We start from the raw sequence: 27,090 nt of genomic DNA, 5'->3' as shown, positions 1-27,090 counted from the left end.
TAACAACACACAGGTAACACACACAGGTAACACACACACAGGTAACACACACAGGTAACAACACACAGGTAACACACACAGGTAACACACACACAGGTAACACACAGGTAACACACAGGTAACAACACAGGTAACAACACACAGGTAACAACACAGGTAACACACAGGTAACAACACACAGGTAACACACACAGGTAACACACACAGGTAACACACAGGTAACAACACACAGGTAACAACACACAGGTAACACACACAGGTAACACACAGGTAACAACACACAGGTAACAACACACAGGTAACACACACAGGTAACAACACACAGGTAACACACACAGGTAACACACACAGGTAACACACACAGGTAACAACACACACAGGTAACAAACACACAGGTAACAAACACAGGTAACAACACACAGGTAACACACAGGTAACAACACACAGGTAAAACACACAGGTAACACACACACAGGTAAAACACACAGGTAACAACACACAGGTAACACACACACAGGAAAAACACACAGGTAAAACACACAGGTAACACACAGGTAACACACACAGGTAACAACACACAGGTAACAACACACACAGGTAACACACAGGTAACACACACAGGTAACAACACAGGTAACAACACACAGGTAACACACAGGTAACACACACAGGTAACAACACACAGGTAACACACAGGTAACACACACAGGTAACAACACACAGGTAACAACACACAGGTAACAACACACAGGTAACACACACACAGGTAACACACAGGTAACAACACACAGGTAACAACACACAGGTAACACACACAGGTAACAACACACAGGTAACACACAGGTAACACACACAGGTAACAACACACAGGTAACACACACAGGTAACACACACACAGGTAACAACACACAGGTAACACACACACAGGTAACACACACATGTAACACACACAGGTAACACACACAGGTAACACACAGGTAACACACACAGGTAACACACACACAGGTAACACACACAGGTAACAACACACAGGTAACACACACACAGGTAACACACACAGGTAACACACACAGGTAACAACACACAGGTAACACACACACAGGTAACACACACAGGTAACACACAGGTAACACACACAGGTAACACACACAGGTAACAACACACAGGTAACACACAGGTAACACACAGGTAACACACACAGGTAACACACAGGTAACACACACAGGTAACACACACAGGTAACACACACAGGTAACACACACAGGTAACACACACGGGTAACACACACACAGGTAACACACACGGGTAACACACACAGGTAACACACACGGGTAACACACACAGGTAACACACAGGTAACACACACGGGTAACACACACAGGTAACACACAGGTAACAACACACAGGTAACACACACAGGTAACAACACACAGGTAACACACAGGTAACACACACAGGTAACACACAGGTAACAACACACAGGTAACAACACACAGGTAACACACACACAGGTAACACACACAGGTAACACACAGGTAACACACAGGTAACACACACACAGGTAACACACACAGGTAACACACACAGGTAACACACACAGGTAACACACACACACAGGTAACACACACAGGTAACACACAGGTAACACACAGGTAACACACACACAGGTAACACACAGGTAACAACACACAGGTAACACACACAGGTAACACACACAGGTAACACACACAGGTAACACACACAGGTAACACACACAGGTAACACACAGGTAACACAGGTAACACACACAGGTAACACACAGGTAACACACACAGGTAACAACACACAGGTAACACACACAGGTAACACACACACAGGTAACAACACACAGGTAACAACACACAGGTAACACACACGGGTAACACACAGGTAACACACACGGGTAACACACACAGGTAACACACACATGTAACACACAGGTAACACACACAGGTAACACACACAGGTAACACACACAGGTAACACACACACACGGGTAACACACAGGTAACACACACGGGTAACACACAGGTAACACACACATGTAACACACAGGTAACACACGGGTAACACACACGGGTAACACACACAGGTAACAACACAGGTAACAACACACACAGGTAACAACACAGGTAACACACAGGTAACAACACACAGGTAACAACACAGGTAACACACACAGGTAACAACACACAGGTAACAACACACAGGTAACAACACACAGGTAACACACACAGGTAACACACACACAGGTAACACACACAGGTAACACACACACAGGTAACACACACACAGGTAACACACACACAGGTAACAACACACAGGTAACACACAGGTAACAACACACACAGGTAACAACACACAGGTAACAACACACAGGTAACACACAGGTAACACACACAGGTAACAACACACAGGTAACACACAGGTAACAACACACAGGTAACAACACAGGTAACAACACACACAGGTAACAACACACAGGTAACAACACACAGGTAACACACAGGTAACACACAGAGGTAACAACACACACAACACACAGGTAACAACACACAGGTAACACACACAGGTAACACACAGGGTAACACAGGTAACACACAGGTAACACACACAGGTAACAACACACACAGGTAACACACAGGTAACAACACACAGGTAACACACACACAGGTAACAACACACAGGTAACAACACACACAGGTAACAACACACAGGTAACACACACAGGTAACAACACACAGGTAACAACACACAGGTAACACACACAGGTAACAACACACAGGTAACACACAGGTAACACACAGGTAACAACACACAGGTAACACACACACAGGTAACAACACACAGGTAACACACACACAGGTAACAACACACAGGTAACACACACAGGTAACAACACAGGTAACAACACACAGGTAACAACACACAGGTAACACACACACAGGTAACAACACACAGGTAACACACACAGGTAACACACACACAGGTAACAACACACAGGTAACACACACAGGTAACACACACAGGTAACACACACAGGTAACACACACAGGTAACACACAGGTAACACACACAGGTAACAACACACAGGTAACACACACAGGTAACAACACACAGGTAACAACACACAGGTAACACACACAGGTAACACACACAGGTAACACACACACAGGTAACACACAGGTAACACACACAGGTAAACACACAGGTAACACACAGGTAGACAGATCTGTCGCGACCTTCAGGTGTGCAAGTGCACACGCCCTGTTGCCATGGCGCTACACTCGGGGAGAGGACCATAGTAGGAGGGTCCTGATGTGGGCGGAGCCTCAGGACAGGTGAGACAGGTGTGAGTTGTATCTTCCACATTCCTTTTTAAGACCTGGTCTAATAAGCCTTTGTCTCTCAGGGCTCCGCCCCCCTCTGATGCCTCAACACGATTGGCTGCCTCAGCTGTCAGTCACAGTCCCTCCTCCGATGATCAACCTCCTTCCTGCTCGTTTTCATCAAAAGCTCTGCAGACTGACGAGGAGGCTCAGCAGGTGACCTCTGATGACCTCCCTGGGTGTTCATGCTATCTGTTGATTTGATAGTTACAATAATATTATTCATGTGTTGTTGTTGTTCAGCTGAAGCCGTCTGTTCTGCTGAGTGAAGTCAGAAACTTGCAGAGAGACAAATGGTGAGAAACAATCTTCTTCTCATCCTTCCTCTTCTCCTCCTTCCTCTTCTTCTTCTCATCCTTCCTCTTCTTCTCCTCCTTCTTCTTCTCCTCCTTCCTCTTCTTCTTCTCATCCTTCCTCTTCTTCTCCTTCTTCCTCTTCTCCTCCTTCCTCTTCTTCTTCTTCTCCTTCCTCTTCTTCTTCTTCTCCTTCCTCTTCTTCTTCTCATCCTTCCTCTTCTCCTCCTTCCTCTTCTTCTCATCCTTCCTCTTCTTCTCCTTCTTCTTCTTCTCCTCCTTCCTCTTCTTCTTCTTCTCCTTCCTCTTCTTCTTCTCATCCTTCCTCTTCTTCTCCTCCTTCTTCTTCTTCTTCCTCTTCTTCTTCTCATTCTTCCTCTTCTTCTCCTCCTTCCTCTTCTTCTTCTTCTCCTTCCTCTTCTTCTTCTCCTCCTTCTTCTTCTCCTTCCTCTTCTTCTTCTCCTCCTTCTTCTCCTCCTTCTTCATCTTCTTCTTCCTCTCTTCTTCTCCTTCTTCTCCTCTTCTTCTTCCACACAGGTCATCTTCTTCCTCACTTACTTTTGGAGTAACACTGATTGAACACACACAGGTGTGATGTTCACTGTCCACACAGGTAACAGAGCACCTGGAGGTAATGACAGGTAACAACACAGGTAACAACACAGGTAACACACAGGTAACACACAGGTAACAACACACAGGTAACAACACACAGGTAACAACACACAGGTAACACACACAGGTAACAACACACAGGTAACACACACAGGTAACACACAGGTAACACACACAGGTAACAACACACAGGTAACAACACACAGGTAACACACACAGGTAACACACAGGTAACAACACACAGGTAACACACACAGGTAACACACAGGTAACACACAGGTAACAACACACAGGTAACACACACACAGGTAACAACACACAGGTAACAACACACAGGTAACAAACACAGGTAACAAACACACAGGTAACACACACACAGGTAACACACACACAGGTAACACACACAGGTAACACACACAGGTAACAAACACAGGTAACAAACACAGGTAACAACACACAGGTAACACACAGGTAACACACACAGGTAACACACACAGGTAACAACACACGTAACACACACAGTTAACACACACAGGTAACACACAGGTAACAACACACAGGTAACAACACACAGGTAACACAGGTAACACACACAGGTAACAACACAGGTAACACACACAGGTAACAACACACAGGTAACACACACAGGTAACACACACAGGTAACACACAGGTAACACACACAGGTAACAACACACAGGTAACAACACACAGGTAACACACACAGGTAACACACAGGTAACACACACAGGTAACAACACACACAGGTAAAACACACAGGTAACACACACACAGGTAACAACACACAGGTAACACACACACAGGTAACAACACACAGGTAACAACACAGGTAACAACACAGGTAACAACACACAGGTAACAACACACAGGTAACACACACACAGTAACAACACAGGTAACACACAGGTAACACACACACGGGTAACAACACACAGGTAACAACACACAGGTAACAACACGGGTAACAACACACAGGTAACACACACACAGGTAACAACACACAGGTAACACAGGTAACACACACAGGTAACAACACACAGGTAACACACACAGGTAACAACACACAGGTAACAACACACAGGTAACACACACACACAGGTAACAACACACAGGTAACAACACACAGGTAACAACACACAGGTAACACACAGGTAACAACACACAGGTAACACACACAGGTAACAACACACAGGTAACAACACACAGGTAACAACACACAGGTAACACACACACAGGTAACAACACACAGGTAACAACACACAGGTAACAACACACAGGTAACAACACACAGGTAACAACACACAGGTAACACACACAGGTAACAACACAGGTAACAACACACAGGTAACAACACACAGGTAACAACACACAGGTAACAACACACAGGTAACACACACACACAGGTAACAACACACAGGTAACAACACACAGGTAACAACACAGGTAACAACACACAGGTAACAACACACAGGTAACAACACACAGGTAACACACACAGGTAACACACAGGTAACAACACACAGGTAACAACACACAGGTAACACACACAGGTAACAACACACAGGTAACACACACACACAGGTAACACACACACAGGTAACACACACACAGGTAACAACACAGGTAACACACACACAGGTAACAACACACAGGTAACAACACACAGGTAACAACACACAGGTAACAACACACAGGTAACAACACACACAGGTAACAACACACAGGTAACCTTTGGTAACACACAGGTAACAACACACAGGTAACAACACACAGGTAACAACACACAGGTAACAACACACAGGTAACAACACACAGGTAACAACACACAGGTAACAACACACAGGTAACACACACACAGGTAACACACACAGGTAACAACACAGGTAACAACACACAGGTAACACACACAGGTAACAACACACAGGTAACAACACACACAGGTAACAACACACACAGGTAACACACACAGGTAACACACACACAGGTAACAACACACAGGTAACAACACACAGGTAACACACACAGGTAACAACACACAGGTAACACACACACAGGTAACAACACACAGGTAACACACACAGGTAACAACACACACAGGTAACACACACAGGTAACACACACAGGTAACAACAGGTAACAACACACAGGTAACACACACAGGTAACACACACAGGTAACAACACACAGGTAACACACAGCTAACACACATACAGGTAACAACACACAGGTAACACACACACAGGTAAATATTGTTCCTCTTAATTTCTCCAGGCTCTGAACAAGATGGAGGTTCAACAACATGTCAACAACACACCACAAAGCAGAGACATGAAGGACACAGAGGACACGAAGGACACAGAGGACACGAAGGACACAGAGGACATGAAGGACACAGAGGACATGAAGGACACAGATGACATGAAGGACACAGAGGACACAGATGACATGAAGGACACAGAGGACACAGAGGACACACAGATGACATGAAGGACACAGAGGACACGAAGGACACAGAGGACATGAAGGACACAGATGACATGAAGGACACAGAGGACATGAAGGACACAGAGGACACGAAGGACACAGAGGACATGAAGGACACAGAGGACACGAAGGACACAGAGGACATGAAGGACACAGAGGACACGAAGGACACAGAGGACACGAAGGACACAGAGGACACAGAGGACATGAAGGACACAGAGGACATGAAGGACACAGATGACATGAAGGACACAGATGACATGAAGGACACAGAGGACACGAAGGACACAGAGGACATGAAGGACACAGATGACATGAAGGACACAGAGGACACGAAGGACACAGAGGACACAGATGACATGAAGGACACAGAGGACACAAAGGACATGAAGGACACAGAGGACATGAAGGACACAGAGGACATGAAGGACACGGACAGAGGACACATCATTCAAACGTCTGACACGCAGAGAAACACAGAAGTGGATGAAGACGAGGATGAAGTGTTGCTGAAGGCCGGGGACGAGTGGAGCGAGGGAGAACTACAAACTCTATTTCCCACAATGCACCGGGACACACCTCTGTCACATTGCATCGGTGACTGGCTGGTCTGCTGTCCAATAGGACAACAGGATGAATCTAAGGAGGCGGGGACACAGGACGCCTGTCTGTCTGAAGCAGAGGATTGTGGGACGTGTAGTCCAGAGGAGCTGCTGCAGGAGACTGTCGAGAGACTGAAGACAGTGATGGAGACAGACAGGTGGAGAGAGAGACAGACAGGTCAGTAAAACATATGAATGTCATACAAAATATAAATGGAAGAAGTCGAATTACAAGATATTGTAACTACATATGAATCAGACATTTTAGAGTTCTTTATAATAACTTCAGTTTTAATAATAATAAAACGCTCCGTGACTGTTGAACTGAATATTCTGATCGACCTGCTGTGATCCTGTCCATGACTCATACAGGATCATCTTACGTCAACAGGTGAGAGGGCGGAGCTTCTGCAGGCTGCGGACCAGGTGGGGAGCTCCATACACCACCTGGTGGACGCTGTGAGAACTGACACACTGATGACTTTCAGGTTATAGAAGTTGTTTATTCAACATTAACTTATTGATGTTGATGTAACGTTATACAACGAAGAAACATGTCTTACCTGACCAAGTGTGTTTACAGAAATAAACATCTGCCAACATTATAAAAGTTGTCAAATGTCACTTCTGTTTGTGCGCATATTTAAATTCTCATGAATTATTACAATTAGAGGGTCCATGAGTCAAAATATATTCAGATAACCAATTTAGCTTCAACAAGTGAAACCGATTAAGAGGCAGACAAGCTGAACGATTCAATAACGAGTACATACAGATGTAGTCTGGTCACACTAATAGCTTGAAACAGGAGTGTTCCGTTTAAACATTTATAGAGAAGAGGTTCTGTAGCCTGTGACGTGGCCCAGAGCGCAGCTGCAACGACACTTGTTTGCGCGCCGCCTCCCCGTTACCATGTTGGTCGAGTCAGTGACGTTGATACCGATAACTTCCCTTCCTCCTCCTTCGCAGATCGAAGGGTTCTCGTTTCCGGTCTGACTTCTTCTGCGTCATTAGACGGAACGTCTCGCAGCAGCCCGACGGTGCTGCCGCCAACAGGTCGGAAGGAGGACTACAGCTCTTGACGACTCAAATACACCCAAAACTAGTGAGACACACTTTGTTCAAAGACAACACCGATTTGGATTATTCAGTTACATGAAGCTTGCCAATGTAATAAAGTAAACTCATTATAAACAGCAACATGGCTTATTTAAATTAAAGACCCAGTTGTGTTGAAGTGCTTTTATTAGTTTGTGTTTAGATCTTGTTGAAAGCTGCAACGTCCATCGACTGAATAAAATCCTCGAAGGCCGAGATGCGTTCCTCCAGGATGTCTGTGCCCACCTGGAGACAGGAAGACGGGGTTAAACAACAGGAAGAGCGGTAAACAAACAGGCCATGTTGACAGCGACTCACCTTCTCGTCTTCCACCACACACCCGATCTGCAGCTTCTTGATGCCGTAACCCACGGGGACCAGTTTGGCTGCAGGAAAGGAAACGCTTTGATTATTATGACACATCAATGATCATCAATAACTTATCAGTTTCTCTGCAGGTTTCAGATCGTTGGGTAACATCACACATTCAGTTGAAAGATGGTGTTTGATCATCATCAAGTCTGCAGACTATAACTATAGAATAACACTTGGATGTGTGGAACATAGGACTCTTACACTGTCCCCAGACCAGCCCGTCAATCTGAATGCTGCGGACGCACTCCTCCAGCTTGGACATGTCCGTCTCATCGTCCCATGGCTTGACGTCCAATAGAATCGAAGATTTGGCGATGAGGGTGGGTTCTGGTGAGGAAGAAAAATCAGTTACCATGGAAACCAGTCTGACAGTGCAGTCCCAGGAGCCAGGAGGCTCTCAGGTAAACAAGGTGTCCATCAGGAGGTCAGTCGAAAGATGGTGATTGGTTGATCATCATGAAGAGCGGGTGAATGGATCAATACTGTGATTGGCTGTGACCTACTCTTTGATTTCTTGGCTGCGTACTCTGCCATCCGTTGCTCCTTTAGTTTCTCTGCCTCTGCATCCTCCTGCCAGACAGAACACAGGGACCGTTTAACACGCCAACACAGGTCAGCTGATCGAGGTCCGGTGACATCACTGTGAAGTCACCTCATCGTCGGAGCCGAACAGGTCGATGTCATCGTCATCATCGTTGGCCTTGGCGGCGGGGGCGGAGCCTGAGGTGGTGTCAGCCACTCCTGGAGGGCCATACTGACCCAGAGGCTTCTTCACACCTGGGAGACTAACAGGAGGTAAAGTCACACACCCACCCGTTTAAACAGACACACTATTGCTGACGTCACCACCCTCACCTGCTCCTCTGGCTCTGGTAGGACTGGATGTGGTTGTACCAGCGCAGGGCGTGGCTTAGGTCGGCGGTGGGCGGGGCCGAGATCACCTCGAAGACAGTCACGTCGGCCTGAGACGGGACATAGCTGAGGATGAGGACAGGTCATGTTAAAGGACTAAGACATGATAGCATTAGTGAATAACCAACACGCGTTTCTACAGACGCCCAGAGAGGACAAACGGGTATGTTACCCGACGGCCACCGTAGTTCCGACTACAGGCCGAGGGACACTTCAGAGTTCTGATCCACGTTTGACAGTAACATAATAAAGTGCACGTGATAATGAATAGATAAAACAATCTCGTGATAAATGTAAGTTGTAATAAGTAAACTGATTAAGAAATAAACATAAGAACGGTCACGTGACCCCAACACGTAGCATTAGTTAGCACCATGTGGCACAATGCGAACACATAAGCGACTTCACATCAGAAACCACCAAAAATAAACTCAACCTCTACTTTGAGCTCTTCTCTTATTGGTTATCTCCCTGTCGTGCGGACAATAATACATTAAAGTCGGTTTAATGCGTAACGTTTCAGGCCGCTAGCAGATAGCTAATGCTAACAGACAGCGGACTTCTCTTAGCGAGGATCCAAGATGTCGGCCGGCCGGCAGCTTCTCAGTTTCTACTGGTTTCTGGCTTCTACCGGCTTCCACCGGGCTCTACCGGGCTCTACCGGACTGACCCCTCGATGTAGCTGCGCTCCGACAGAAAGCCGTTCAGCACTTTTAGTCCAGAGGCCGATTTCAAGTCACCGAAGCCCATAATGGCGGTGAGGATCCGGGGAGGAGGAAGGAAGGAGCCGCCGGAGGAGGAGAGAAGGAAGGAGGAGGCGGGAAGAGCCTACTATATACCCGGAGACAGACCCCTCCTCCCCGGCCACGGCTCCTCCTCCGCCTCGCTGAACCTGGAGGAGGAGCATTACTGCTCTTCATAGTGTGCCTGTGTGTGTGTGAGTGAACGTTGTCAATGTGAATGTTATCAATGTGAATGTTGTCAATGTGAATGATGTCAATATGAATGATGTCAATGTGAATGTTGTCAATGTGAATGATGTCAATGTGAATGTTGTCAATGTGAATGATGTCAATGTGAATGTTGTCAATTTGAATGTTGTCAATGTGAATGATGTTCATGTGAATAAAAGCATCAGCCAAATGACATGTAATGTAATGTAATGAATGTTGTCAATGTGAATGATGTCAATGTGAATGTTGTCAATATGAATGATGTCAATGTGAATGTTGTCAATGTGAATGTTGTCAATGTGAATGTTGTCAATTTGAATGTTGTCAATGTGAATGATGTTCATGTGAATAAAAGCGTCAGCCAAATGACATGTAATGTAATGTAATGAATGTTGTCAATGTGAATGATGTCAATGTGAATGTTGTCAATATGAATGATGTCAATGTGAATGTTGTCAATGTGAATGTTGTCAATGTGAATGATGTCAATATGAATGATGTCAATGTGAATGTTGTCAATGTGAATGATGTCAATATGAATGATGTCAATGTGAATGTTGTCAATGTGAATGATGTCAATGTGAATGTTGTCAATGTGAATGATGTCAATTTGAATGTTGTCAATGTGAATGATGTTCATGTGAATAAAAGCGTCAGCCAAATGACATGTAATGTAATGTAATGAATGTTGTCAATGTGAATGATGTCAATGTGAATGTTGTCAATATGAATGATGTCAATGTGAATGTTGTCAATGTGAATGATGTTCATGTGAATGTTGTCAATGTGAATGATGTCAATGTGAATGTTGTCAATGTGAATGATGTCCATGTGAATGTTGTCAATGTGAATGATGTCAATGTGAATGATGTCAATGTGAATGATGTTCATGTGAATGTTGTCAATGTGAATGTTGTCAATGTGAATGTTGTCAATGTGAATGATGTTCATGTGAATGTTGTCAATGTGAATGTTGTCAATGTGAATGATGTCCATGTGAATGTTGTCAATGTGAATGATGTCAATGTGAATGATGTTCATGTGAATGTTGTCAATGTGAATGATGTCAATGTGAATGTTGTCAATGTGAATGATGTCAAGGTGAATGTTGTCAATGTGAATGATGTTCATGTGAATGTTGTCAATGTGAATGTTGTCAATGTGAATGATGTCCATGTGAATGTTGTCAATGTGAATGATGTCAATATGAATGATGTCAATGTGAATGTTGTCAATGTGAATGATGTTCATGTGAATGTTGTCAATGTGAATGATGTCAATGTGAATGTTGTCAATGTGAATGATGTCAATGTGAATGTTGTCAATTTGAATGTTGTCAATGTGAATGATGTTCATGTGAATAAAAGCGTCAGCCAAATGACATGTAATGTAATGTAATGAATGTTGTCAATGTGAATGATGTCAATGTGAATGTTGTCAATATGAATGATGTCAATGTGAATGTTGTCAATGTGAATGATGTTCATGTGAATGTTGTCAATGTGAATGATGTCAATGTGAATGTTGTCAATGTGAATGATGTCCATGTGAATGTTGTCAATGTGAATGATGTCAATGTGAATGATGTTCATGTGAATGTTGTCAATGTGAATGTTGTCAATGTGAATGTTGTCAATGTGAATGATGTTCATGTGAATGTTGTCAATGTGAATGTTGTCAATGTGAATGATGTCCATGTGAATGTTGTCAATGTGAATGATGTCAATGTGAATGATGTTCATGTGAATGTTGTCAATGTGAATGATGTCAATGTGAATGTTGTCAATGTGAATGATGTCAAGGTGAATGTTGTCAATGTGAATGTTGTCAATGTGAATGATGTCCATGTGAATGTTGTCAATGTGAATGTTGTCAATGTGAATGTTGTCAATGTGAATGATGTCAATGTGAATGATGTCAATGTGAATGATGTTCATGTGAATGATGTTCATGTGAATGTTGTCAATGTGAATGATGTCAATGTGAATGATGTCAATGTGAATGTTGTCAATGTGAATGATGTTCATGTGAATGTTGTCAATGTGAATGATGTCAATGTGAATGTTGTCAATTTGAATGTTGTCAATGTGAATGATGTTCATGTGAATAAAGGCGTCAGCCAAATGACATGTAATGTAATGTAATGAATGTTGTCAATGTGAATGATGTCAATGTGAATGTTGTCAATATGAATGATGTCAATGTGAATGTTGTCAATGTGAATGTTGTCAATGTGAATGATGTTCATGTGAATGTTGTCAATGTGAATGATGTCAATGTGAATGTTGTCAATGTGAATGATGTCCATGTGAATGTTGTCAATGTGAATGATGTCAATGTGAATGATGTCAATGTGAATGATGTTCATGTGAATGTTGTCAATGTGAATGTTGTCAATGTGAATGATGTTCATGTGAATGTTGTCAATGTGAATGTTGTCAATGTGAATGATGTCCATGTGAATGTTGTCAATGTGAATGATGTCAATGTGAATGATGTTCATGTGAATGTTGTCAATGTGAATGATGTCAATGTGAATGTTGTCAATGTGAATGATGTCAAGGTGAATGTTGTCAATGTGAATGTTGTCAATGTGAATGATGTTCATGTGAATGTTGTCAATGTGAATGTTGTCAATGTGAATGATGTCCATGTGAATGTTGTCAATGTGAATGTTGTCAATGTGAATGATGTCAATGTGAATGATGTCAATGTGAATGATGTTCATGTGAATGATGTTCATGTGAATGTTGTCAATGTGAATGATGTCAATGTGAATGATGTTCATGTGAATGTTGTCAATGTGAATGTTGTCAATGTGAATGATGTGAATGTGAATGTTATCAATGTGAATGATGTCCATGTGAATGTTGTCAATGTGAATAATGTCAATGTGAATGATGTCCATGTGAATGTTGTCAATGTGAATGATGTCAATGTGAATGATGTTCATATGAATGTTGTCAATGTGAATGTTGTCCATGTGAATGTTGTCAATGTGAATGATGTCAATGTGAATGATGTTCATATGAATGTTGTCAATGTGAATGATGTCAATGTGAATGATGTCAATGTGAATAATGTGAATGTTGTCAATGTGAATGATGTCAATGTGAATGTTGTCAATGTGAATGATGTCAATGTGAATTATGTCAATGTGAATGATGTCAATGTGAATGATGTGAATGTGAATGTTGTCAATGTGAATGATGTCCATGTGAATGATGTGAATGTTATCAATGTGAATGATGTCAATGTGAATGTTATCAATGTGAATGATGTCAATGTGAATGATGTCAATATGAATGTTATCAATGTGAATGATGTCAATGTGAATGTTGTCAATCTGAAAGTTATCAATGTGAATGATGTCAATGTGAATAATGTGAATGTTGTCAATGTGAATGTTATCAATGTGAATGATGTCAATGTGAATGATGTGAATGTTGACAATGTGAATGATGTCAATGTGAATGATGTCAATGTTGTCAATGTGAATGTTGTCAATGTGAATGATGTCAATGTGAATGTTGTCAATGTGAATGATGTCAATGTTGTCAATGTGAATGATGCCAATGTGAATGATGTCAATGTGAATGATGTCAATGTTGTCAATGTGAATGATGTCAATGTGAATGATGTCAATGGTGTCAATGTGAATGATGTCAATGTGAATGATGTCAATGTTGTCAATGTGAACGATGTCAATGTGAATGATGTCAATGTTGTCAATGTGAATGATGCCAATGTGAATGATGTCAATGTGAATGATGTCAATGTTGTCAATGTGAATGATGTCAATGTTGTCAATGTGAATGTTATCAATGTGAATAATGTGTATGTTGTCAATGTGAATGATGTCAATGTGAATGTTATCAATGTGAATGTTGTCAATGTGAATGTTATCAATGTGAATGATGTCAATGTGAATGTTGTGAATGTTATCAATGTGAATGATGTCAATGTGAATGTTGTGAATGTTATCAATGTGAATGATGTCAATGTGAATGATGTCAATGTGAATGATGTCAATGTTGTCAATGTGAATGTTGTCAATGTGAATGATGTCAATGTGAATGTTGTCAATGTGAATGATATCAATGTGAATGATGTCAGTGTTGTCAATGTGAATGATGTCAATGTGAATGATGTCAGTGTTGTCAATGTGAATGATGTCAATGTGAATGATGTCAATGTGAATGATGTCAGTGTTGTCAATGTGAATGATGTCAATGTGAATGATGTCAATGTTGTCAATGTGAATGATGCCAATGTTTAAAGTGTATTCAACATGAATTAAATGTGTTCTTTGTGTTGCTAGGAGGCTCGGGGTTAACTGCTGCCTCCACACACTCCTCCCACCTTTGATGCAAATATGTAGTCAGACCTGTCCCACTGTCACACAACCTGCTTTCTTTGGCTGCTGCGCTCCTATTGGCCGATTACTTGACTGAACCTGAACACACCTGAGAGAGGTTAGACAGGTGAGTTTCAGTCTGTCTGAAGGTCGACATTACTCTGCTTGTATTACAGCTGGAGAAGAAGAAGAAGAAGAAGAAGAAGAAGAAGAAGAAGAAGAAGAAGAAGAAGAAGAAGAAGAAGAAGAAGAGGAAGAGTGATGGGTCACACTCAGAGCTCCACCTCTCCTCAGGTGAACCACCACTCACCTGATGGCAGCTGCCAATCAGTGACGTGAACCAGAACGTTAACAGCTGTGTTCATGTGTTCAGGTGGTCCTGATTGGTTTGGACTCTGCGGGGAAGTCGACTCTATTGGCCAGACTGCTGACAGGACAGGTGAGTCTCAACAGGTCGATCCTTCATGTTTAACAGGGCTGAGTCCCAGGGTCCAACTTGTGAAGATCATCAGAGTGATTATCAGAGTGATCATCAGAGTGATCATCAGAGTATCAGAGTGATTATCAGAGTATCAGAGTGATCATCAGAGTGATCATCAGAGTATCAGAGTGATCATCAGAGTGATCATCAGAGTATCAGAGTGATTATCAGAGTGATCATCAGAGTGATCGTCAGAGTGATCGTCAGAGTGATCATCAGAGTGATCATCAGAGTGATCATCAGAGTGATTATCAGAGTATCAGAGTGATCATCAGAGTGCTCATCAGAGTATCAGAGTGATCATCAGAGTGCTCATCAGAGTATCAGAGTGATCATCAGAGTATCAGAGTGATCATCAGAGTGATCATCAGAGTGATCATCAGAGTGATTATCAGAGTATCAGAGTGATCATCAGAGTGATCATCAGAGTATCAGAGTGATCATCAGAGTGATCATCAGAGTGATCATCAGAGTGATTATCAGAGTATCAGAGTGATCATCAGAGTGATCATCAGAGTATCAGAGTGATCATCAGAGTATCAGAGTGATCATCAGAGTGATCATCAGAGTGATTATCAGAGTATCAGAGTGATCATCAGAGTATCAGAGTGATCATCAGAGTGATCATCAGAGTGATTATCAGAGTATCAGAGTGATCATCAGAGTGATTATCAGAATATCAGAGTGATCATCAGAGTGATCATCAGAGTATCAGAGTGATCATCAGAGTATCAGAGTGATCATCAGAGTGATCATCAGAGTGATCATCAGAGTGATTATCAGAGTATCAGAGTGATCATCAGAGTGATCATCAGAGTATCAGAGTGATCATCAGAGTGATCATCAGAGTATCAGAGTGATCATCAGAGTGATCATCAGAGTGATCGTCAGAGTGATCGTCAGAGTATCAGAGTGATTATCAGAGTATCAGAGTGATTATCAGAGTGCTCATCAGAGTGATTATCAGAGTATCAGAGTGATTATCAGAGTGATCATCAGAGTGATCATCAGAGTGATCATCAGAGTGATCGTCAGAGTGATCGTCAGAGTATCAGAGTGATTATCAGAGTATCAGAGTGATTATCAGAGTGATCATCAGAGTGATCATCAGAGTGATCATCAGAGTGATCGTCAGAGTGATCGTCAGAGTGATCGTCAGAGTATCAGAGTGATTATCAGAGTATCAGAGTGATTATCAGAGTGCTCATCAGAGTGATTATCAGAGTATCAGAGTGATTATCAGAGTGATCATCAGAGTGATCATCAGAGTATCAGAGTGATTATCAGAGTATCAGAGTGATCATCAGAGTGATCATCAGAGTATCAGAGTGATGATTGTCTGTTGACCTTCAGGTGGTGGACACGTCTCCCACCATTGGCTTTAACGTTGGATCTCTGGAACTGGACAAGAAGACGTCTCTGACGGTCTGGGACGTCGGAGGACAGAAGAGCATGAGAGCCAACTGGAGGTAAACACAAGGAAGACAGACAGACAGGCAGGCAGACAGACAGAGAGACAGACAGAGACAGACAGGCAGAGAGACAGACAGAGAGACAGACAGAGGGAGAGAGAGACAGGCAGAGGGAGAGAGAGACAGAGAGAGAGAGAGAGAGAGACAGACAGGCAGAGGGAGAGACAGAGAGACAGACAGACAGAGGGAGAGACAGAGAGACAGAGAGGCAGAGGGAGAGACAGACAGGCAGAGGGAGAGAGAGACAGACAGAGGGAGAGACAGACAGACAGAGGGAGAGAGAGACAGACAGAGGGAGACGAGAGACAGACAGAGAGAGACAGACAGGCAGGGGAGAGAGAGACAGACAGGCAGGGGAGAGAGAGACAGACAGGCAGGGGAGAGAGAGACAGACAGAGGGAGAGACAGACAGACAGAGGGAGAGAGAGACAGACAGAGGGAGAGAGAGACAGACAGAGGGAGAGAGAGACAGGCAGAGGGACAGACAGAGAGACAGACAGACAGAGGGAGAGACAGAGAGACAGACAGGCAGAGGGAGAGACAGACAGAGGGAGAGACAGACAGACAGAGGGAGAGAGAGACAGGCAGAGGGACAGACAGAGAGACAGACAGAAACAGACAGGCAGAGAGACAGACAGAGAGACAGACAGAGGGAGAGAGAGACAGGCAGAGGGAGAGAGAGACAGAGAGAGAGAGACAGACAGGCAGAGGGAGAGACAGACAGGCAGAGGGACAGACAGAGAGAGACAGACAGACAGAGGGAGAGAGAGACAGACAGAGGGAGAGACAGAGAGACAGAGAGGCAGAGGGAGAGACAGACAGGCAGAGGGACAGACAGAGAGAGACAGACAGACAGAGGGAGAGAGAGACAGACAGAGGGAGAGAGAGACAGACAGGCAGAGGAGAGACAGACAGGCAGGGGAGAGAGAGACAGACAGGCAGGGGAGAGAGAGACAGACAGAGGGAGAGAGAGACAGACAGAGGGAGAGACAGACAGACAGACAGAGAGACAGACAGACAGAGGGAGAGAGAGACAGACAGAGAGACAGACAGGCAGAGGGAGAGACAGACAGGCAGAGGGAGAGAGAGACAGACAGAGGGAGAGAGAGACAGACAGAGGGAGAGAGAGACAGACAGAGGGAGAGAGAGACAGACAGACAGAGGGAGAGAGAGACAGACAGACAGAGGGAGAGAGAGACAGACAGACAGAGGGAGAGAGAGACAGACAGAGGGAGAGAGAGACAGACAGAGAGAGACAGACAGACAGAGGGAGAGACAGACAGAGGGAGAGAGACAGACAGAGGGAGAGAGAGACAGACAGACAGAGGGAGAGACAGACAGACAGAGGGAGAGAGAGACAGACAGAGGGAGAGAGAGACAGACAGACAGAGGGAGAGAGAGACAGACAGAGGGAGAGACAGACAGACAGAGGGAGAGAGAGACAGACAGAGGGAGAGAGAGACAGACAGAGGGAGAGACAGACAGACAGAGGGAGAGACAGACAGACAGAGGGAGAGAGAGACAGACAGAGGGAGAGACAGACAGACAGAGGGAGAGAGAGACAGACAGAGGGAGAGAGAGACAGACAGAGAGACAGACAGACAGGCTAAGCCCTCCTCCTGTCTCCAGGTACTTCCTGGACGACTGCAAGGCCCTGGTGTTCGTGGTGGACAGCAGTGATCCAGACCGGCTGCCGGAGGCCCAGAAGGTCCTGAAGAAGATCCTGAATGAGGAGAAGCTGCGAGGAGTTCCTCTGATGGTCCTGGCCAACAAGAAGGACCAGGCCAACTCCATGACCATCCAGGAGGTAGGACCCACTGGGATCAGACCACTTCCACTAGGATCAAGCCAGTTCCACTAGGATGAAACCAGTTCCACTAGGATCAAACCAGTTCCACTGGGATGAAACCAGTTCCACTAGGATCAAACCAGTTCCACTAGGATCAAACCAGTTCCACTAGGATGAAACCAGTTCCACTAGGATCAAACAAGTTCCACAGGGATGAAACCAGTTCCACTAGGATCAAGCCAGTTCCACTAGGATGAAACCAGTTCCACTAGGATCAAACCAGTTCCACTGGGATGAAACCAGTTCCACTAGGATCAAACCAGTTCCACTAGGATCAAACCAGTTCCACTGGGATCAAACCAGTTCCACTAGGATCAAACCAGTTCCACTAGGATCAAACCAGTTCCACTAGGATGAAACCAGTTCCACTAGGATCAAACCAGTTCCACTGGGATGAAACGAGTTCCACTAGGATCAAGCCAGTTCCACTAGGATGAAACCAGTTCCACTAGGATCAAACCAGTTCCACTGTGATGAAACCAGTTCCACTAGGATCAAACCAGTTCCACTAGGATCAAACCAGTTCCACTGGGATCAAACCAGTTCCACTGGGATCAAACCAGTTCCACTAGGATGAAACCAGTTCCACTAGGATCAAGCCAGTTCCACTAGGATCAAACCAGTTCCACTAGGATGAAACCAGTTCCACTAGGATGAAACCAGTTCCACTGGGATGAAACCAGTTCCACTAGGATCAAACCAGTTCCACTAGGATCAAACCAGTTCCACTAGGATCAAACCAGTTCCACTAGGATCAAACCAGTTCCACTGGGATCAAACCAGTTCCACTCAGATGAAACCAGTTCCACTGGGATCAAACCAGTTCCACTGGGATCAAACCAGTTCCACTAGGATGAAACCAGTTCCACTAGGATAAAACTAGTTCCACTAGGATGAAACCAGTTCCACTGGGATGAAACCAGTTCCACTGGGATCTAACCAACTGGTTCTCCTCCTCCTCAGATCTCCACCCAGCTGGACCTCCCCAGTCAGGAGGACCGGCTGTGGGAGATCCAGGCCTGCAGCGCTCTGAAGGGACTGGGCCTCCTGCAGGCCTTCATGTCCATCAGCAGGCTCATCAAGAAGACATGAGGGGGAGGGGGAGGGGTTGCTGTTAAAATTCAATAGAATAATAAAGATGAAATAATAAATCTATGAAGACGAAGGAGTTCTGTTTTAATCAATCACAGGTATTGATGACTGTGTTCAACATGATGGAGGTGTGACATCACAGGCTGAACTCATGATGTCATCACTTAAATGATAGATAGATAGATAGATAGATAGATATATACTTTATTAATCCCCAAGGGGAAATTTGTCGAGCCAGTAGCAGCAACACACAAGAATAAAAATAAAAATAAAAAACACAAATATAAGAAGGGTTAGGGTGATCTGGCAAGAGGTGAACTGTTGTAGAGCCTCATAGCCGTCGGCAGGAATGTTCTCCTGTATCTGTCCTTGTGGCAGCGGAGCGTGAGGAGACGTTTGGAGAAAGTACTCCTCTGTCCCTGTAGGAGGTGGTGGAGAGGGTGGTCCGGGTTGTCCAATATGGACACCAGTTTCTTCAACGTCCTCCTCTCCACCACCTGTTCCAGGTGCTCCAGCTGGCAGCCGATGATGGAGCCAGCCTTCCTAACCAGTTTGTTGAGACGGCTGGTGTCACCGGCCCGATGCTGCTCCCCAGCAGACAATGGCAAAGTGCAGCACACTGGCCACAACCGACTGGTAGAATAACTCCAGCATCTTGCTGCACACGTTGAAGGATCAAGCTTTCTCAGGAAAAAGAGTCGACTCATCCCCTTCTTGTACACAGCGTTGATGTTGGCCTTCCAGTTCAGTCGGCTGTCGATGGAGACGCCCAGGTACTTGTACTCCTCCACCATGTCCACGTCCACTCCCAGGACACTCAGAGGTGTAGGAGCTGTCGCCTTCCTCCTGAAGTCCACCACCATCTCTCTGGTCTTGGCCACGTTCAGCCGCAGGTGGTTCTCATTGGCCCACTTTACAAAGTCACTCACCACTGCCCTGTACTCCTCCTCCCGTCCATCCCTAATACACCCGACCACTGCAGAGTCATCAGAGTACTTCTGCAGATGGCATGACTCCGTGTTGTACTGGAAGTCACTGGTGTACAGGGTGAAGAGGAAGGAGACAGAACAGTTCCTGTGGGTTCCAACATCACTGACCACCGCTCCAGACAGCACACGCCCATTCTGACAAACTGTGGTCTGCCTGTGAGGTAGTCAGTGATCCAGGAGATGGTGGACGCGCCACACCGCCAGCCGCAGCTTCTCACTCAGCAGCAGTGGCTGGATGGTGTTAAATGCACTGGAGAAGTCAAAGAAAGTGACTCTCACAGAGACACCGGTTCCATCCAGGTGCGACTGAGCTCGGTGCAGCAGGTAGATGATGGCGTCCCACTCCCACATGAGGCTGGTAAGCAAATTGCAGAGGGTCCAGCGACGATTTCACCTGCGGCCGGAGGTGGGCCAAGACCAGCCTCTCCAGCACCTTCATCACATGGGAGGTGAGGGCGACCGGTCGGTAGTCGTTGAGGCCAGATGGTGTTGACTTCTTGGGGACAGGGACCAGGCACGACGGCTTCCACAGCACGGGACTTCCCCAGCCTCAGGCTGAGGTTGAAGAGGCGCTGCAGGACACCAGACAGCTGGGTGGCGAGGTCTTTAGGACCCTGGGGCTGATGCCATCAGGACCTTCAGCTCTGCGCTGGTGTAGTTTCTCCAGCTGTCTTCTCACCTGGTCAGTCGTCACAGAGAGAGGGGGGAGGTGGAGGAGCCCATTGTTATTGAGGGCTCGTGGATGTGCAGCACAGCAGGGGGGACAGAGGGGGAGGTGTTTGGGAGGTGTGATGTGTGGAGGAGACAGGAGAGGGCTGTGAACTGAACCTATTGAAAAAACAGTTCAGCTCGTTGGCCTCTCCAGGGAGCCCCTGGCTGTCTCCTCCCACCTTGAAGCCAGTTATCTGCTTCATGCCAGACCACACCTCCTTGTGTTGTTCAGCTGGAGTTTGGCCTCCAGCTTCCTCCTGTAGGAGTCCTTGCCCTCCCTGAGCTTCACCTTTAGGTTGCGCTGGGCTTTCCTCAGCTCATCCTGTCTCCAGACCTGAAAGCAGCTTTCATGTTAAGAAGCGCCTTCAGGTCCCTGGTGATCCAGGGCTTGTTGTTGGGGAAGCAGCGCACAGTCCGTGATGGGATGGTGGTGTGTTCACAGAACTTGATGTATTCCGTGATGCAGTCGGTCATACTGTTGATGTCCTCCCCGTGCGGTCCACACAACACATCCCAGTCCGTTGACTCGAAGCAGTCCTGTAGAGCGTCGTTAGCCTCCAGAGACCACCTCCTCACAGTCCTGGTGGTCACCGGCAGCCTCTTCACCAGAGGAACAGACCTGGTGTCAGCCGGACCAGGTCATGATCAGACCTGCCGAGGGGGGGAAGGGCAGTGGCGCTGTATGCGTCCTTAGTATTAGCATACAGCAAGTCCAGAGTTTTATTGTTCCTTGTTGGGCAGTCTATGTATTGATGGAAGGTTGGCAGAGCTTTTTCCAATGTGGTGTGGTTAAAGTCACCAGTGATAGCCATGAATGCTCCAGGCTGATGATTCAGCAGAGCAGACACAGTGGAGTGGATGGTGTCCACAGCTTCCTCAGCGTCAGCTGATGGCGGCACGTACACGACAACCACAATGGCGGACGTGAACTCTCTCGGCAAATAGTACGGGCGCATCCCCACGGCCAACAGTTCAATGTTCGCTACAGAAGCGCTCCTTCACGCACACATGGTCCGGTGGCACCACCGTTCATTCACATAAACAGCGATCCCGACCCTCTTCTTACCGCCTGTGTAGCGCTCTGTCAGCCCGAACAGTCCTGAAGCCGGGCAAAGACGCTGTGATCATGATAGTCCGCGTGTAGCCACGCCTCAATGAAGCACAAGAGACTGCTCTCAAGGAAGATCCTCTCAGACATTACCAGCGGCCGAGCTCATCCGCCTTATTCGCCAAAGACCTCACGTTCCCGTTATGATCGACGGTACCGAGGGTTTGTATCTCCTCGTTTTAGCCTCCGCTGACACCCGATCTGCAACCGCGAGCCCTTCTCCGTAGCTCCAGCGGGATCACAGGTCTTTCTCCAGGCAGAAGCTTCGCCTGCACAGCGATCAGCTGAGCACGCGAGTAGACGACGGTCCCCGTCATTGTTTTGCTGCAGGCTCTCCGATACTCACGACAAAGTGAACAAAAGCCACAGTAGAATTATCGAAAAAAGTAGTTATGGTCCAGTGTCCGACCGTAACTAAGACAAACGTGAAAGAAAAGAAAAAGAAAAAGAGAGGAAAAGTGCAAAAAAAGACAATAAAATAAAAGCAAAACGCCACTACTGAAACAAGCAGCCGTTGGCACAGCGCCATTTTAGATTCAAATGATCATTGATCGCTGATCAGAGTCTCTTCATCTTCTTCTTGATGACGTCGTCGTCCGGTCTGAGTCTTTGCAGTCTCTTCAGAGAGTACCAGGACTGGACCAGCAGCAGAACCGGGACCAGGACCCAGACCCCGTTGAAGAAGACCAGGTAGACCCACAGGTAGAGCCCGTTGGACGTGTCCAGGTGAGGACTGCCCAGCAGCCAATCAGGACAGAACGTCATCCAGCCCAGAGACACCTGCAGCAGTACCGAGAAGCACTCAGTAGCACCGAGTAGTACCTCGAGTAGTACCTCGAGAAGTACCTCGAGTAGTACCTCGAGTAGTACCTCGAGAAGTACCTCGAGTAGTACCTCGAGTAGTACCTCGAGAAGTACCTCGAGTAGTACCTCGAGTAGCACCGAGTAAGCACCGAGTAGCACCCCAGAGCACCCCACTCGAGCACCCGAGAACCTCAGCCAGTAGCACCGAGTAGTACCCTATATTACCTCGAGAAGCACCCCAGTAGCACCGAGTAGTACCGAGAGCAGCACCGAGTACCTCGAGAAGCACCCCAGCATACCTCGAGAAGCACCGAGTAGCACCCCAGCAGTAGCACCCCGAGCATTACCCTCGAGAAGCACCCCGAGTAGCACCCGAGTAAGCACCCCGAGTAGCACCGAGTAGCACCGAGAAGCACCCCAGTAGCACCGAGTAGCACCCCCAGAAGCACCGAGTAGCACCCCGAGATAGCACCCCAGTAGCACCGAGTAGCACCCCGAGTAGCACCGAGCAGCCCCGAGTAGCACCGAGTAGCACCGAGAAGCACCGAGCACCCCGAGAAGCACCGAGTAGCACCGAGTAGCACCCCGAGTAGCACCGAGAAGCACCGAGTAGCACCGAGTACCACCGAGAAGCACCCCGAGTAGCACCGAGAAGCACCGAGTAGCACCTCGAGTACCACCTCGAGTAGCACCCCGAATACCACCGAGTAGCACCCCGAGAAGCACCTCGAGTAGCACCGAGTAGCACCGAGAAGTATCTCGAGTAGTACCTCGAGTATTACCTCGAGAAGTACCTCGAGTAGTACCTCGAGAAGTACCTCGAGTAGTACCTCGAGTATTACCTCGAGAAGTACCTCGAGTAGTACCTCGAGAAGTACCTCGAGTAGTACCTCAAGTATTCACTCTGCTTGTGTTTAGGCTCAGCTGCAGAGTGGGTGCAGGGGGGGGTGGGGGGGGGGGGGGGGGCTAGCGGGACCATGGGTTAGTAAGTAGAGTCCAGTCTGTAGTACATGTAGTATTACCTGTAGTACTTGTCCTTCAGTACTGCGTGTATCAGCAGTACCCCGAGCAGAGTCCAGTCTGTAGTACATGTAGTATTACCTGTAGTACTTGTCCTTCAGTACTGCGTGTATCAGCAGTACCCCGAGCAGAGAGTCCAGGACCACGGTCAGGATCTCGATGGAGACGATGGTGGGGTCAGAAACCAGCCAGCGACGGTCAGCTTTACTGTACTCCTTCCCTGGAGAATACAAGTACAACAAGTACTCCTCTGAAGCAGGAATGTACTACTTATTACTGTCAATGTAGTACAGTAGCAGAAGTATGACATGTAAGTACTACTTAACATATTAACAAAATACTACTTTACATATTAACAAAATACTACTTTACATATTAACACAAATACTACTTTATATATTAACATATTACTACTGTATATATTAACATAATACTTTATATATTAACATAATACTACTTTACATATTAACATAATACTACTTTATATATTAACATAATACTACTTTATATATTAACATAAATACTACTTTACATATTAACATAAATACAACTTTATAAAGGATGTTAAACTCACAGAGTTCAGCCAGCGGACCTTCAGACGTTTCCACCATTCCCACAAGAGACATGTAAACAAACGGACCTTCCTGTGGACAACAGATAAACAAGTAGACCAATAACAACAAATAAACAAGTGGACCAATAACAACAGATAAACAAGTAGACAAATAACAACAGATAAACAAGTGGACCAATAACAACAGATAAACAAGTAGACCAATAACAACAGATCAACAAATAGACCAATAACAACAGATAAACAAATAGACCAATAACAACACATAAACAAGTGGACCAATAACGACAGATAAACAAGTGGACCAATAACAACAGATAAACAAGTAGACCAATAACAACAGATAAACAATAGACCAATAACAACAGATAAACAAGTAGACCAATAACAACAAATAAACAAGTAGACCAATAACAACAGATAAAGAAGTAGACCAATAACAACAGATAAACAAGTGGACCAATAACAACAGATAAACAAGTGGACCAATAACAACAGATAAACAAGTGGACCAATAACGACAGATAAACAAATAGACCAATAACAACAGATAAACAAGTAGACCAATAACAACAGATAAACAAATAGACCAATAACAACAGATAAACAAGTAGACCAATAACAACAGATAAACAAATAGATCAATAACAACAGATAAACAAATGGACCAATAACAACAGATAAACAAGTAGACCAATAACAACAGATAAACAAATAGACCAATAACAACAGATAAACAAATAGACCAATAACAACAGCTAAACAAGTGGACCAATAACGACAGATAAACAAGTGGACCAATAACAACAGATAAACAAGTAGACCAATAACAACAGATAAACAAATAGACCAATAACAACAGATAAACAAGTAGACCAATAATAACAAATAAACAAGTAGACCAATAACAACATATAAAGAAGTAGACCAATAACAACAGATAAACAAGTGGACCAATAACAACAGATAAACAAGTGGACCAATAACAACAGATAAACAAGTGGACCAATAACAACAGATAAACAAGTAGACCAATAACAACAAATAAACAAGTAGACCAATAACAACAGATAAAGAAGTAGACCAATAACAACAGATAAACAAGTGGACCAATAACAACAGATAAACAAGTGGACCAATAACAACAGATAAACAAATAGACCAATAACAACAGATAAACAAGTAGACCAATAACAACAGATAAACAAATGGACCAATAACAACAGATAAACAAGTAGACCAATAACAACAGATAAACAAATGGACGAATAACAACAGATAAACAAGTAGACCAATAACAACAGATAAACAAGTAGACCAATAACAACAGATAAACAAGTAGACCAATAACAACAGATAAACAAATGGACCAATAACAACAGATAAACAAGTAGACCAATAACAACAGATAAACAAATGGACCAATAACAACAGATAAACAAGTAGACCAATAACAAGCCAGAATCACAAACAAGCATCAGCTAACAATAAGCCACAACAATGAAACCGAAAATACAAACGTAAACAAAGCGGACAGTGGTCCTGGTTGGTCCTACCAGGGTCAGGTGGACGATGACGTCATAGAAGAGCCACAGCAGGACCCACCTGTCCTCTGTGGAGACCCGCCCACCGTACCTGCCGTCAGAAGGACGGCGGCCAACACTTGGAAGCTGCAGGCCACTAGAGACAGCACCGACACCAGAGAGACGCTAGGGGGCGCTACCGCCTCCATCACAGGACAGCGAGGACGAGAGACCTGTGTAGGATTCTGGTAGTACTCTGGCAGTACTCTGAAGTAGTACTCTGTAGTAGGATTATGTAGTAGTACTCTGGTAGTACTCTGTGGTAGTACTTTGTAGTATTCTGCTTGAAGA

General features: G+C 45.1%; 3 protein-coding genes and 1 long non-coding RNA gene across 4 annotated transcripts; 2 read left to right on the top strand and 2 right to left on the bottom strand.

The window, feature by feature from the left end:
* The first annotated feature begins 7,268 nt into the window (after nt 1-7,268).
* On the top strand, nt 7,269-8,548 carry LOC130204424 (uncharacterized). Its single transcript, XR_008833654.1, has 3 exons — nt 7,269-7,599; nt 7,813-7,909; nt 8,391-8,548. It is a non-coding gene; the product is annotated as an uncharacterized LOC130204424 (long non-coding RNA).
* A 100-nt stretch (nt 8,549-8,648) lies between these two features.
* Nucleotides 8,649-10,615, bottom strand: eef1b2 (eukaryotic translation elongation factor 1 beta 2). The gene is made up of 7 exons (XM_056431153.1): nt 10,477-10,615; nt 9,750-9,872; nt 9,547-9,679; nt 9,398-9,464; nt 9,096-9,221; nt 8,838-8,905; nt 8,649-8,765 (listed from the first exon to the last, which is right to left on the bottom strand). The coding sequence occupies exons 1-7, from the start codon at nt 10,554-10,556 to the stop codon at nt 8,679-8,681; spliced, it is 684 nt and encodes a 227-aa protein (XP_056287128.1). The 5' UTR covers nt 10,557-10,615; the 3' UTR covers nt 8,649-8,678.
* A 4,648-nt stretch (nt 10,616-15,263) lies between these two features.
* On the top strand, nt 15,264-20,073 carry arl11 (ADP-ribosylation factor-like 11). The gene is made up of 5 exons (XM_056431346.1): nt 15,264-15,410; nt 15,490-15,555; nt 16,951-17,066; nt 18,699-18,876; nt 19,882-20,073. The coding sequence occupies exons 1-5, from the start codon at nt 15,378-15,380 to the stop codon at nt 20,008-20,010; spliced, it is 522 nt and encodes a 173-aa protein (XP_056287321.1). The 5' UTR covers nt 15,264-15,377; the 3' UTR covers nt 20,011-20,073.
* Nucleotides 20,074-23,115: 3,042 nt separating this feature from the next.
* Nucleotides 23,116-27,029, bottom strand: ebpl (EBP like). The gene is given in 6 exon segments (XM_056431406.1): nt 23,116-23,652; nt 24,526; nt 24,724-24,862; nt 25,217-25,286; nt 26,773-26,855; nt 26,858-27,029. Coding segments are annotated over 6 exon segments (660 nt in total). The 5' UTR covers nt 26,949-27,029; the 3' UTR covers nt 23,116-23,376.
* Nucleotides 27,030-27,090: the final 61 nt, after the last annotated feature.

Source organism: Pseudoliparis swirei, chromosome 14 (assembly GCF_029220125.1).
Source record: "Pseudoliparis swirei isolate HS2019 ecotype Mariana Trench chromosome 14, NWPU_hadal_v1, whole genome shotgun sequence".
Taxonomy (NCBI): domain Eukaryota; kingdom Metazoa; phylum Chordata; class Actinopteri; order Perciformes; family Liparidae; genus Pseudoliparis; species Pseudoliparis swirei.
This window is presented reverse-complemented; position numbering and strand designations above follow the sequence as displayed.

Bases quoted from the DNA above. Each gene is read 5' to 3' on its own strand.
- eef1b2 (XM_056431153.1), bottom strand. From the start codon at position 10,556: ATGGGCTTCGGTGACTTGAAATCGGCCTCTGGACTAAAAGTGCTGAAC. The intron at 9,680-9,749 runs GTGAGGGTGGTG...ACCTCCTGTTAG, and splicing joins TACCAGAGCCAGAGGAGCAG to TCTCCCAGGTGTGAAGAAGC. The intron at 9,222-9,397 runs GTAGGTCACAGC...CTTCCTCACCAG, and splicing joins CGCAGCCAAGAAATCAAAGA to AACCCACCCTCATCGCCAAA.
- arl11 (XM_056431346.1), top strand. From the start codon at position 15,378: ATGGGTCACACTCAGAGCTCCACCTCTCCTCAG. The intron at 15,556-16,950 runs GTGAGTCTCAAC...GTTGACCTTCAG, and splicing joins CCAGACTGCTGACAGGACAG to GTGGTGGACACGTCTCCCAC. The intron at 18,877-19,881 runs GTAGGACCCACT...CCTCCTCCTCAG, and splicing joins ACTCCATGACCATCCAGGAG to ATCTCCACCCAGCTGGACCT.